This window comes from Phasianus colchicus, chromosome 8, assembly GCF_987193195.1.
Source record: "Phasianus colchicus chromosome 8, bPhaCol1.hap1.1, whole genome shotgun sequence".
Lineage (NCBI taxonomy): Eukaryota > Metazoa > Chordata > Aves > Galliformes > Phasianidae > Phasianus > Phasianus colchicus.
This window is the reverse complement of record NC_143443.1, coordinates 32,247,816-32,262,945: the sequence shown is the minus strand read 5'-3', so window position 1 is coordinate 32,262,945 and position 15,130 is coordinate 32,247,816. Positions and strand designations below refer to the sequence as shown.

At 42.5% G+C, this 15,130-nt stretch overlaps 1 protein-coding gene across 1 annotated transcript; it reads right to left on the bottom strand.

The window, feature by feature from the left end:
* Positions 1–1,126: 1,126 nt before the first annotated feature.
* Positions 1,127–14,626, bottom strand: GPR26 (G protein-coupled receptor 26). Its single transcript, XM_031597258.2, has 3 exons — positions 13,538–14,626; positions 8,356–8,469; positions 1,127–1,358 (listed from the first exon to the last, which is right to left on the bottom strand). Exons 1-3 carry the CDS (start codon positions 14,203–14,205, stop codon positions 1,127–1,129), a joined length of 1,014 nt encoding a protein of 337 aa, XP_031453118.1. The 5' UTR covers positions 14,206–14,626.
* Positions 14,627–15,130: the final 504 nt, after the last annotated feature.

The following is a 15,130-nucleotide window of genomic DNA, read 5'->3' as shown; positions in this document are numbered from 1 at the left end:
CTTACCAACAATCTGTCTACTTTATGGCCACTGAACAGAAGGTTTCTTGACCTATTAAGTAAAAATTTCTTGTTATCTTACCTTTGCCTTGTGGACCTTGCTGGAGACAAATGATTAGAGTTAAGGTCAGAATTGGTTGCAAGTCTTTTGCCTATCAAAGTATAAATGTAAAGCCTCTGAGACCAATAGGTCTTTACCAGAAAATAATTTCAAGATATCATGACAAGGATACGTTTTCTTGATGCAAGTTGTTTTATGAATTATTACTAAAATCATAGCAGGGACAACCAATTAATTATTATTCTTGATTTCTTGATTTTTGCAGCTTTGGGACAAATTTCATCTCTTTATAATTCAGAAATCCTAAAAAGGGGGTTGAGGGTAGGCAGGAGGCATTCTAACCATTCCATCCTATTAATCTACTTTTTTTTTTTTTTAATTTAATGAAGAGGAAAGTAATAGAATTTTGTGAAAGTTACTTAGAGGACACATCAGAATCCAGCTGGTAGTGTACTACAAAAGTGATTTTCTTTCCACTCAGTTCTACAGAATTGTTCAAATGATATGTACCAAATGAGATTGAAAGCTATACTGGGCACTGTATGAGTGCCCAGGTAAAGATTTTGCTATTTAGATTTTCCTATTAAGATCTTTTCTATAGGGTACTTGCTGAAGCAACCGGGTTGAGGTTGTTTTGTAAAGCTGGCAGATCCATCAGAGAGACCCTGATCTGCAGCCAGTGAAGAACATGGCACAGATATATATATCTGTGTGGCTTTTTTAAAAATAATCTCACTATTGCACCTTTCTGCTCCCGCTAATCTATGAGCCCTTCCACCAAGGAGCAGCTTTTCACTCTATGTGTAACTGCTGATGGAAATCAATGGGAGATTGGTCTTGGTGAAGTGTGCAGGACCACGCACCCGATAGCGTGCTGCAGTTGGAGAGAGGAGGCTCAAAGCAGCCTCCCATGGGTGTACGAGGGCTGTGGAAAGGACACAGCCCCTGCGACCACCTCCCAAAGCCTTGACAGCTGAGGATAGCTATTAGGGATAGGCCAGTTACTGTTGTTTCTCATATATCATTTAATGCTTCTGGAAGATCCCATACCCACGAGGAAGGCTCCTCATTCATTCAGCTGCAGTATATTTCGATTGTGCGACTCGCTGGTGAGGGCAGAGGAGTTGATGGAGCTCCTTTTGAGGATCTTGTTTATGATGTCCTTCCATGTCTTCTTGTACTGATTCCGTAGCAAAGAGTAAACAAAAGGGTCTGAAACTACTTTGCTGTAAGCTAAGCACTTGGAGATAATTCCCCAGTGGGAGTTGATGGGGATCGTAGAGGATAATTCAACAAGTCTGTGGGAAGAGAAAGGTTGAAAGAGTGAGTATTCCAGCAGCACAATGAGAAGTCAACGATGCACCCCTCCCCAAATTCCTGGGCACTTGCAAGAAAACAAAAGGGTGGGAAAAAAAAACACCATACCCATGAAAATGTGAATGGACATGTTTTTGTGACTATGCAATAGTAAAACTGGGGTTTGTTTCCCCGAAATGTAATTACACAGCTCCTGTTGAGATGTCTTGAACTGTAAACTTCCAGGCATCCTTCACTTTGTACATTCGGATGTATGCTTACTGAAGCCAGAATTTGGCCTTGGATGTGTTACTTCGTGAAGGGTTCTTCATATCTTTGCCTCAAATCTTTTGGACAATTGAATGCAAAGTACAACAGCTCCAACAGAATGAGGCAAACTCTAGAAGAGCCTATTTATTTGTTATTGCAAGACACCTTTGGAGACTAACAATTAAGTCTGACTGTCTATACAGAGCTGGATTTTGAACTCTTCTTGATGACCAAAGTGAGTGAGATTGTTGATAAAGGGTCAGTTTACTCTGTATATATGCAATAATCTTGCCCTGATTTTCTTTTTTTTTCTCTCTGTAGCGCTCAGGATCATAAATGCTCTGAAGTAAGCAGGTTAACACTCCCCAGAAAATTTTCTGCTTGTGAAAAATGTCTACGTTTAAACACTGCATGGCATATCCCCAACCATTATGGTTTTATTCTCTCTGCCAAAATTTGTGCACACAAACAAGGAGTGTTACTTTCTCTGACTACTCTAGGGTTTTCAGTCCTAGTAAGATCTCTTGTTAGAAAGCAAAGTTTCGTAGTTGATACATCTTTGTTTTGTTGTTGTTATTTAGTGTTTTTGTTGCGTAATTTTTTTCCAGTAGTGCATGCCATAAGATCATATTTTTAACAGCTGAAGCTCATCATAGACTTGATAGAACTCTAAAAGATATGAAAAGAGTATAACTTTCCCCAAGAACATTTCCTGATGCTTAACTGCACCATTTAATCCATCGTGCACACCACATTTAATAGCCAATATAATAATATATATTTCTGTGCAGCTCAGTATAATTTCCTAGCTGCTGTTGCAAAAACTTTGGGTTCCAAAGACTGAGATCGAGACACTGACCATCATCGCTTGGTTTAGTGGGAGTCGTATCTCCCTATAGTTATAACTTAAAATACAACATCTGGTCCATAGTCATCCTTCAAGGTCCTCTCTGGAGTATCTGCAAAACCATCATGCAGTGATACATATCATTTATAAGAAGTCCAGGCTCTGGAGTGTGATGCGTTTGATTAGTCTGACTGGGCTACAGGTGAAGCATACAAGGAAGGAAAATTATTCACTAAGAAATGGCTCAATTAATCTTAACTTTTAAAAGTGGTCAATTTGAAGTCCAAAAATACTATTGCAATAAATCTAGCCCAGAAAAATGTTTAAGTCATTGGGAAGGGAGGGACGGAAAAAGAGCTTTATATGCCCCTCACACCCCAGCACAGACTGTTCACTTTGTTCTGAGACCTCCAGTATTTTTGACAGTGCAATATTGATAACTCCACAAGATTCTTTTCCCTCGTCTTTGAGCAACACTGAAGGGCAACTCTGTTCAATATGTCTCTACAGCTGTTGAGTAACTATTGATTTTTCTAGAGAAGAATGATTCCAAAGGGCATATGTGCTGCTAGAGAGCCCCACTCTGTGATAGCAAATGAGATCTTTGCTGACAACTATCTTCAGACACAGGTGTTTTTAAACCTGCATGGAAAAATCTTCAACTGCTAACCTTTCTACAGACAAAGGACCATTTCCAAGTAGCATTCTCAAGTGTGATTCCTACAGCATCAACACCAACACTGCTAGCATTTCAAGCGGTTTAGAAATAAGGATTTCCTCAGCCATTTTGTTTGCATTCCATAAAGTTTCCCTGCATTTTGTTGTTTAAAATAGCACTGGCAGATGGCATGGTCTAGTCACTGGAGCTTGAAAGTGGGGCCTGAATTTGGTACAGTGTGGCAGTAGTGCTCAAAACATCCCAGTGCTCAGGGATGCTTGGATAGCTACCACTCAAAGATGTACTTCTGGTCTTGCAAGTTCTTTCTTACAAGGGCCTCTCTGTCATCTTGAAATGGTTTCTGAGCACCTCTTTGGCATCAATTTGCATACACTGCAACAGAACGTAGTGCAAGCCTAAGCTGTATTAAATGAATAATTTCATGGAACCTTGAGATAAAGGGAACTAACTGAAGTTTGACAATTCATGTTATATGCTCTTAATTTCACTGTCAAATAATTAAGCGTTAGTCACTGATAACCACCATGCTTCAGAGAGAAATATCATCCTGTCACAGTTAAAATCTTTACATTAATATGTCCTATTATCAAAGAGCAAATTAGTTTCAGGTTCTTTATATCTTTACTGAGCTCAATGGCCATTTCAGAAATGTTCTGCATTCGTGTGCTGTTCTCCGGGGAGAACATTCGTGCTTCAGTGGAGACAAGGGCTGAAAGTATTATGCATATGAAGAGGAACACCCAGTACCTACTGGGGTTATGGGCTCAGGGGCATGTAAGGCGTTGGAGTTGACAAGGTTATGTTATGTGAAAATGCTTGAGAATTTGGCTCAGCTCATCACTGTGAGCTGCTCTGAGTTCCCAAAGAACTGCCATAATTTTCCTCTCCTTTCGTCTTGCCTAAGTCAACGCCATCCTTCCAACCTCTCCTTCTAACTTGTGGTTGATATCTTTTTTTACAAAGCAGCATCCAAAGTCAAACACAATTACCTCCTGCTCTGGCTGCTGGAGGTCTGGTCTATTCAGCCATGTAAGAAAATGTAGCTAGGAGACTCATGTAAATATGTTCTAAAATGAGATTTGAATATTTGGATATTCATCTTCTAGTAAGTCATATTTACTCTGTAATTTATGGTGAGCCATCCTTCTTCATATATTTAATGACTTCTTTGCATTTAAAATTTTATCATCTTGAATCTAATGTGGTTGATTTACTTTGGTCAAATGTTTTACAGATACTGAATTTGATTAAGTTTAATTAAGTGCAGTGGATGCCTTGAATGATCAAGGTATGACAAATTTGTGTCTGAACCTCTGTCACCCAGTCCTATGAGCTGTTAACAGTCTCCATTTAGAGCACATCACATGGACACTGCAGGGTTGTAAGTGTAGGCTTACAAATTCTGCCTTCAGTGACTGACCAATTAAAAATCCAGCACTTTTATCAACAGAATCTATGATATTTTCTTCAATTATTTCCTTGTGTCCTTGACATTTAAAGATCTTGCCATTCTTGTGTATTATATTTGACATTTGCAGATACATAGCAACAAACAACTGCAGATAAGCCCCAAGATACGCAATTCTATTTGATGTAGAAACAATTAAATGTCTTCAAGTCGTGTCATATACCTTATTGCCTTTGAAAGAGGGTTTTGTTTCTCATTAATGAGGGGAATTATATGCATAGCTTCAATTTTCGTGAAACATTTCAGGCAGGAAGATGTTTTCAGTGAAGGTGCATTAATATTTCAGTGCTACCTCTAAATTAAATTCTACAGCATTGGCTACATAATTCCCTAACTCACTTTCAAAAGCCACTCTTCTACTTGTCTGATACCCAATTCCTGTACTTCAAAACAATGAACTGTTTTGCCATGATAATTTTTCTAATCTGTTAGAAACGTAATTCTGTGGCGCACATAGTGGCAAGTGGAAATCCAATTATTTTATTTCATTTCCAGAAGTAAACAAGGATGTCACCTTGAAGAGTAAGACCTTGATCTCTTATGCAGATAACACAGAGTGAAACTGCTTTACATACATGTGCAGTTTATCACGTTAGTAAAATATTTTACAGGACATACATAGGTCCATATGGGCAGCTAGTATAATGGAGCATCTCTCCTGTGCACTGACTCTCCTTCAGAAATTAACAGAGTTTTAAAGAAAACTCTGAATAGGCTAGAGATCCTCAAACAAGTGATTATGTCTTGTTCAGGGGCAAAACTGAGCAGGAATTCAGGAACTTGGATCTACTCTTTAAGCTTATAATCCAAACAATTCTGCTCGTTACCAACTCTGATTTTATTTATTTATTTCACACAGGACTCATAGTATCAGAATTTTACCTTGGTCTTTTTTCTTGTATTAATGAATAAGCTGAACATGATGATCAGTGTTCCCACTTCTTTTCTGAGAGGAAATACTTTTTTCCTACTATCCTACAACCTGAACCTCCCCTGGCACAGCTTAAGGCTGTTACCTCTCTTCTTACCCCCCCACCTATGTCACATGAAGCTTTTGAGGGAGCCTAGAAAGCCTTCAAATACATCAACCTATAAATGCACACTTAGGAGAAGTGTGCATTTATAAGCAGACAAGCAAGAACATAGATCAGAACTCATTTGTGAGTTTGCCTGTCTGTCTGCCCAAGCAGTGTTTGTATGCAGAGGGCAGCCAACCAAAGTAAAAATGCATTTTGTTTGTCCCATTCCCCAGAGATAATACAAGAGAATTTCAGTCTTCTGCCTCTTTTGCCATCCTTCTCCCTAACCCAAGGCCTTGGGACTGCACACTTCTTTGTAATATTACTTCAGAATTTTTAATTTAGGGCCAATTGCCCCAAAATTGACAGCATTTAGTAGATCACTTGAGCAAAGTTCTGTATTTGTCTGAGAAGTGTGGAGTTGGACATAAATATTAGAAAATAGTATGACTTCTTCTGATTTTTCTTATGAAGAAGCTTCTAGGAGAATTCAGGTTTTCAATACTGTTTTCAATCACATAACGATAAATATAGCAAAATAAGAGATGTGTTATAACAGCATTTTTCCTAACCAAGCAACCAGCTATACCTAGGAATAGTCAACATACATCTGGTACCTGAAGACACTGAATCAATAATAGAACTGTCTAGATGTGCTACTTAAGGTCAGCCACTGAACTAATTAAATGGGCATTTCCTTGATAAAAGGGGTGACTAATCTGATCTTTACCCTGATGTGAGCTGAAAAAGACTCTGGTTGACCTAGAGAGGCATTTGTCCAACTGCAGCTCTAGGCATGGCTCCCTCTCTGGCTTGTGGGCTGCTGCAGACAACTGCTGGCTTTTGGTGTGGAAGCAGAAAGGCATTATAGTGTAACCCAGTACCTGCCTGTTTGGAGCCCTCAAATCATCAGCTGGTTTAGAGCACGTTTAATGGAAGTTAAGTGCCACTTCGAGCCTGCTGTTCCCATGGGAATGATACACTTCGTCAGCTATCTTCTGTTCACAGCCTTGAGAAGTGACTGATTGCCCCATCTTGTGAAGTGCAAAACACTCTGGATTTAGTCCAGAAAAGAATATTTGCTTACATAATGAAGCCTCCTCGTTCCCCTGGCTTTGACATCAGTCACATGCAGAAGGCATCCTCAAATATCCTTCCATAGATCATGGTGCAAAGCATCTCTGTACTGTTAGGACCCTGTGCCTCAGTTCTTCTGGTCACCCCCTGCAGAAAAGCCATCGGTCCTTCGTGGACTGAAGACTTGTGTGAATGTTTAGTGAACCTTGTAAGGATTGAAGCAGGTAGGTTGAGGATTTTTCTAACCCCCCCCCTCACCCCCCTTTTGTACTTCAGGATTAGAAGCACACAGGCTGCCTTGGAGCTCAGTGGTAGCAGGGAGGTGGTGGCTGAATGCTGGGCTGAACTGCAGGGAGCACAGAAATACTTCTGACAGCCCTGGCTCAAGTGCTCGGTGTCATCAGGGCTGAGCTGAGAGCTATTCAGTGCCTGTGATGATTTTCATTAGCTTCACACACCTGATATAAAATGAAATTTAACCACTTGAAGTAAGGTATACTCTAATATCTTATAGCCTGACACTTAAGGCTAAGTGCCCATAATTTTAAATCCTTTCATACCCTTTCAGAGCACAGGGCAAGGTCTCTTTGCCACTGTAAAGTCAGGGTGAAGAAAAACTTCATAATGCTGTACAAACGTACTCCCAACATTGTCACAAGTTATTAGCACGGATCAATTAGCTGTTATTATCATGAGCATAAAATTAATGTGGCATGCAGTTTTTTCTTTCTAACAAGAGACTACAAGACTGCTTGTTAATTGTTTTGTTAAAAACAGAAATTCAGGATATTGTACTGTGATGGAAAAATGGGTTTTTCTATTGCCCGCTTACACTGAGTCTTAATTCTGGTTTTTCAATGTGGGTTTTTTTTGGCAATTCTGAATTTGACTGACATCAGCTCCATTAATTTCTCTCCAGTAATACTGGAATAGGTGATGCTTTACGTGTATATATCTTTTTCTTTCTCTGCTCCTCATAGGAGCATTTCAGTTTTTCCTGAGTTTTAACAGTGAGCACAAGTTGTAAATTTCCTTTCAACAACTTGATAACACTAATCCAGAAACACTTGCTTTCCAATAATTTTGTTTCATAGGAGTACTTCTGTGTTTCCCACAGGAGCCATTTTCAGAAATAAGCTGCTAGATAAATAGGGACATCTGAACATAAAATGCAAGATTTTCTTTAGCTGTAAGCCAGACTAGCTTTGATATCTGACATTTATGACCAAGGATTCTGTCCAAGAAAGCTGCTGTTTAAATCTCAGCTCTTCATCCTATTCAGACTAATGTCCTATACTATGGGTTAGCTCACCCCCTGGGCCACTGGTGTATTCTGAGGTGCAGGTAAATTCTTGGTGTCCGAAAATAACCACAACAACATCTCCTGGCACCTGGGGACTGAACTCCTTAGTCCTTCCCATGCAACCCACACATTGACTTGGCTCACTGGATGGGGTTTGGCTCGCAGACTACAGAGGGGTTGGACTGGAAGTGCTGTGACATTCTACATAATGTGGTTGGCACAGCAAATAGAATCTCTGGTAGGTGAAATATGGCAGGGAGCTTTCATTGGGAGCTTGCATCAGTTTCAGTGCCCTGCTTTTCTGACCACTTTTTCAGAACATAGGTTCCTGCTTACCTTGTGATAACATAAGGTGCAAAACAAAGTATAAAGGTACCAATGAAGGTACTTATTTTCTTTGTTGCTCGTTGCCTCCGTCTCTTCTGCTCTTCTAGACAACGCTCTCTTACACTGTGCAACATTCAACACAAACAAGAACATGAATCATAATATCAGGTAGCAGACTTTAACAGCTATACTTCTGGAATAATAGAAATCAGTTCTTCCAGTACATGCTGCTTTCCCATAACCCGATAACCAGTGCATTGCATTTTCACAGGAGAAGAGTGAGTATTAATGCTTTACGTGATCTTACCTTCCAAAACCAATTACTGAGAAATGCATGTATGTACACTTATATGCACATAAGCACCCCGTTATATTGATTTATTTATGGACAGGCTGGTGGCATCCAGCCTTGAATCCAATGGCATCTCCTTTCTGAATCGCTGCAAGCTGTATTTGAGTTTTGCTCATGATATTCAAAGGTTTACAAAACAGTAGAATGGGATAGGCAGCATCCTGCTTCCATAGGAAAGGCAATTCAAATAACCATATCACAGATAGGAGAAACAGCCCAGTGAGGTAAGAAATAAAGCACAGTGAAATCATGACAGGAAAACATACCCTCTTACCAGTCAGCCCAACATTGGAGCAATCGTTATATCCAGTAGCTGTGAATAGTGCAGCCATAAATCCCACAACAGTTTGTGCACGTGTTGAGTACTTTGCAAAGCCAGAAACTAGACAACAAATCTGAAAAGCTGAGGTGTTCTGACTCTGAGGCTCAAACCAGCCTTATTTCCAACCAAACAGACACCAATTAGTCCTGTTTTGATTTTTCCATCTTCCTCTACCTGCTTGTGCAACTTCTGTGCTGGCTGGGTGAAGCCCAGGGATGTGTCTGTGGCTCTGTAGGTGTTTCTGTGGGATTGGAAGCACAGGTTGTACATCCCAGAGCCATCTGCACCTGAACTGGTGAATCTGCCAACATACTCCCTTTGGGAAAGGATGAAACCAAAGCCAGGCAGCCTGCCCAAATCCCACTCTAGGCACATAGCAGTGTTGCTGCCTGTGGGCCCATTGCACACATCTTGTGTCAAAGTAACCATGTGTCTTGGGCAAAGTCAGTGGTCTGGCCCTTGCACAGCATGTTATGACAGCTTGGAGCTCATCTCCCTCTGATTTTATTGTAAGTTTGGAATTGATGACTCATTGTCAGGTTCCACACTTGCATATGTTAATAGCTGTGTGGTTTATGACCGCAGCTGTCTGTTGTTTGCTCTAATGTCTGATCAACATCTAAGCACGTGTTGTGTCCTGAGGGTCTCAAGGTGCTTTGGGGCTATCTGTGTCAGACCGTTCTAATGTTATCTTTTGATTGGGCTAAAAAAAAAAAAAATTTTTTTTTTTCATTATTTCCTTTTTATTTACTCTCTTACATCCAGTTCCTAGAGCAGCTGCCATGATGGAAAAGTGAACGAAAGAAATAACAAATTGCCTTGCTCCTAAAGAATATGCCTAAGTAGAACTAAAACGCATCTAACAGTGTTACATGTTCTACATCTGAGTTATATGCAGCTCAAAATGACAGCTGAGCAGTAAAAAAAGAAATCCACCTGTTTGAGGGAACCTATGCTTCCAGTTCTGCAGGAGCTGAAGAACTTGGAGTACTTTCAGGTGCAAACAGGATCTCAGAGGTTCAGCAGCTTCACTTAAGACCTGCGCTGAGACTCATAACATCCTGAACATGCATCAGTATAGGAAAAAAAATTTCCAAAGCCATTTCAGTTAGGATGCTGTTAGGGTGGGGAGGGGTATTTTTTGTGTCTAATAGTTCCCTCCACTATATCTCTTTACACATTAATTGGTATACAAAGCTGTTATTGACTCCAGGAGCTCACGTGTGACGTGGGAAGACCTGAAAGCTTCGGCTGATTTCTTTTGTTCTGCATTTCCAGATGTAGCTAGTATATACCACATCACAAATGAAACTATTTTATCTTGTTCATCCATACAAATCATGTGCTCAGATGGGTATTTTACTTTTGTGCACTTTTTTATGCAGTTAGATAAGAACATAAACATGGGTTCCACGGGTGACATTGGTAACAGAACTGGTTTGTTGACTAAGCTTTCATTCAAAGATTTTAATATCCTGGTAAATCTGAGATATATCCCTTTGAAGCTTTGGTATTTTAAACAAAGCTTATGAGATACTGAAACTTAAGATCCACTATCTTTAAGAGGTGCATACACAAAAAGATAGCATAGATAATTTCGGTTGAGAAATACATGAGTTAAGCACTTAAGAGAATTCTTGCCCAAGCCTCTCACAGTAACTCAGATAGCTCAGTCTAGGGAACAAAGTCAAGAAAAAGCAGTGCCCAGTAAAAATGCCAAAGCTAACTTGAAAGGACATGTGCCCTAAACATTCACACGGTTCTGTGCGGTATTTAGAGGTTTCCTTCGTACTCATCTCAAATGATCTTCAGAAGATCACTTCTGTCTTCCCAAGTCACAGGTAATAAAGCCATCTGTCATAACGCCTGTCCCAGAACCCCTGGCGGGTGGATTCTGAGTCACAAGGAGCAGAAAATTGTCTGTACACATTTCTCAGCGTTGAAACCAGACCACACAAAAGCCATGGGTAAACTAAGCTACAACTGCAAACTTTGGCCTCTCGTGTACGTCCTCCCAGTGCCCGTGTTTTGCTGTTGGGTACTATCACAAACACTAAACATTCCTGGACATGTGCCACTTATATAACACAATGCAGATCACTTTGTGAAGAGCCTCTGTGTAGAGTCTAAGGTCTGACCCTACAGCTGCTGCAGCTGTCACTGATAGGACAGCAGCACTGTAGGCTGGAATCAGCCATCGTTGCTGTAGTCCAGAGAAATCTCCCCTTTCCTACAGAATGGCCTGAGGTAAGAGCTGAATAAGCAGCAACAGAGGTTACTGGCAGCAAAGTGCCTCCATCTCCTCCAAAGAAGGGCTACGATACCCACAGCCCCATGAGCCTGCTCTTCTGTGTGAGATGATTTAGAAATGCAGGAATACCTTCAAGTTAACTCAGACAAGAAAAAATGCAGAGGAGGAGAATACCGTTGTGATTTTTGCCCTTTCTTTCTAAGCTTTTCTGTACAATCCAGCCATATTTTAAGCATTAGGTGTAAGGATTGCTACTTCTAACAGCCCCAGCACGTCTACAGCACTGCCCTGTGAGTGGCCACAGCATCCCACAGCAGGAATTAAGAGCGACTGGGATACAGTTTAGCAAACCAGACAGCATATGGGGTAGGAGGCTGTTTTTTCCTCTCTGTGACTTGGTGGATAAAGGAAGATTTATACATGTGTTTCTCAAAAGCAGGAACAGGACTCACCCAAAGTTCTGCTCCACGTTTGTGGTCAAGACATGGATCAGACAGCTTAACTGGAGAATTTTAAGCAAATGTTTCTGTTCCTCTGACACAGCACTGTCCTGCCCTGATCCTTTCAGACTTCTTTGCCTCAGGCTAAGGAATCCCCGAGCTCTGACCTCATTTTGAGGACAGCCACATGTGCTTCCTTCCACTCCTGCAGCTGGCTGCAATACAGGAGCTGCTGCTTGCCTCCAGCCTGCAGATAACAGCAAGGTGAGATGCTGCTATGGGACAACCCTCCTCATCTGCTCGTGGCTTTCCTCTCTTCTTCCCCAGCTGCCAGCACCTTGCTGAAAAACACTTCCCTTCAGTGTGAACTTACAGACTCAGTCTCTGACAGCCGGCATGCGCATCCTTCACAGATGTTCCACAACCCCCCATAGCCAAACCATCTTCTCCCCCTTTCTCCAGGTGAGTCTATTGGAGCCTTTCCTTCCCAATCACTTGCTCCAGTCACACTCCTCTTCTAAGCAAAACTCTCAGCAAACTGGGCCCATTTCCTCCCACACTACAACCACACCCCTGGTTTCATAGAACCAGAGAATTATAGCCTCATTAAGGTTGGAAAAGACCACTAAGATCACCAAGTTCAACCATCAACAGATCACCACCATGCTCACTGAACCAAGTCCCATGTTTCTCCTGCTCACAGCTCACTCTCTGTCTTTCCCACCTTGTCCCAGTCCAACTGGTCCTTAGCCTGTCTGCCCAAGCTCATCGGAGCCTCCAAGCCCAGAGCCTATTGTGGTCCATCAGCCACTCCATCCCACTGCATCCTGCCTTAGCTTTGTGGATTGATTTCTAATTTCCCTTTTTCCCAGGCAGATTGCTCTGGCTTGTTCTGCTGCTGTCTTCTCACCGGCCCCAAGTCCCAGGGCTTCCATCCAGCAAACCTTTCTCTCCTTCAGCTGTACAGCTCTGCATCCCTTAATGATCAGGAAAAAGGTCTCTCCCACTCTCCCTTTCCCCGCCAAATCTGCTTCACTTGCTGACCCAGACATGTCCTATTTATGCAAGATTTATTGCCTGCACATCATCTCTGACAGGACTCTTGCATAGCTTCCCGATACACATCCATGCCTGCTTGGTGCTTGCCATTCTTCTCCCAGCCCCTGGAGACTTTTCTCCTAACAGTTCTCTCGCTTAAGGACTCTCATTAGCAATGAGCTTTCTACATCCCTCACTTGTCATATTAACATTGCTACTGAAGTATCTCGGTAGGATTTACATACAGGCATTCAAGCATACCTATTTAGCAGATGTTATTCCCTTACGATGCTGCCTTTGGGAAAGATAAAGTTACAGAGAGCACAGCAACATGGACACAGCTGGAGGAGCAGCGAGTGCCCCAGCTCCCCTTCCCTCTCAGCTCTGAGACAGGCACATGTGCTCCCTCTCAGCGAGAATCACTGTTTCAGGCTGACAGTGCTAAAATCTGTGACTCTATCAATCACTAAATCCACTTTCTGAGACAAAGAGCAGTCGTCTGATCACTGTCTCAAAGGGAAACGCATGCTCAGCCAAAACTGCTTGTTTCTTTGCTCTCTCTCCCAGAACAGGCTCCTAAGAAAGAAGACTTGTTTTTGCAACCGGAAAAAAACACAAACACAAGTACAAAGCAACGTGCAGAACAGGTACCAGCAGGAAGGATGCTTGTTTCTCCCCCTCCCAGTCCCTCTCTGCTGTGACACTGCTCAGACTGCATTTAACATAACACTAAGCCCCATTCTCACCTCCTCTGCAGCCAATCTCTTGCTGAGCACACAGGCACCTACCTGGGATGGATGTCCACAAGCAGTACCAGGGTCTGCATAGTGATCACGTCAATCCGCTTACAGTGGAACCGTGCCACCTTCAGCACTTTGAGATAAGTGAAACACAGGACTATAAGGGAGAGGAGGAAGCTGAGGGTGTGAAAGACCCCAGTGAAAATCACAAACTGTGTCCTATCCTCTGGTCTCTTGTTGTACAGGGTGCAGGAGGCATAGAGGTGATGGAAACCCACCCAGGAGAGAGACGCTGCCACTATGGGGAATGACACGGAGTGTAACCACGTGTAGCTCAGGATGAGAGCAGCATCTCTGTACCTCATTTTGGAGTGGTAACTTAGAGGGAAGACCACGGCAATCCACCTGTCAATGCTCAATGCTGCCATGCTCAGCATGGAGTTCGTGGTGAGGAAAGTCTCCAGGAAGCCCACAGCGTGGCAGATCTGATCTCCTCCCGGTTGCCTCTTGTAAATGATCCCAGCCAAGGTCAGGGGCATGCTGGAGACGGTCATCAACAGGTTGCAGAAGGTGAGGTTGAGGATGAACAATCCTGGGACCTGCTTGCGGATGTCAGCGCTGTACAAGAAGCACATCAGCACCAGCACGTTGGCCAGCAGGGCCACGAGCATCAGCACAACCATCACGAAAGCCAGGATCACCTCCCAGATGCTCATGGTGCATCCAGTCACAGGAGGGACATCTCCGAGTGTCCGAGGACCATGGTGCGAGCTGCTCTCCCCTCGCCCTCCTTCCCAGCCTGCTCAAACTCTCGCATGCCCTCTGTATTTTTAGAAGAGCTGCCGTTTTTTTTCTCCAACCTCCCCCTCCTTGCTGCTCCTTTCCACGTCAACGCTCTCCGAGACGTGCACAAAAGCACTGGGAATGCCCATCAAACTGCGAGGAGGGCTTTAAAAATATCAGCAGGACTGAACCACTGTCTCCATTCGGTCCATCCGAAGGCGAGCAGGTTATTCTGAGAAACTGCACCCCTGAGATCCCTAATTATCAGCCCAAAGCTTGCAAGCAATTCACTGAGCGACTAGCACTCTCTTTCTCTCTCGCTTTCTCTCTCTCTTGCTCTCCCCTCCCCTCTCCTCCAACCCTCACTCCCTTCCAGGCTGAATGTAACCTGCTTTTTATGATCACAGATAAAAACCCCATTAATGGATTAAAGCATGCACACTGCTGGTGATTCGCAAATGTGATTATGTCATCCCCATTCCACAACCCCTCCCCTTCTCCTTGCAATTGTGACTAGACTTTCCTCAAGAGAAATCCCATGCTTTTATTTAATTGATTTAGCCATTAATTTGCAAACAGCCATGTAACCAAATTCCTGCACTACACTCAGTTTTCTGAATTTCAGTGCATTATTTCACAGTTGCTGCCTGCTCTCTGCTAAGGCAGGGGAATTCTTTTCTGTGCTTCGAAAGATGGGGAAATTTATGTATTCTGCTACTTCTCTGAAGCTGTCATTAGGCTACCAGAACAACTTAGAGTCCTCTGCCTCTGACCATGATGTAAGAGGAAAACAGTTGCCTTCCTTTCTCCTTTAAAAGTAGGGAAACCAGAATTCCAAGTACCTAAGCGACTTGCCTG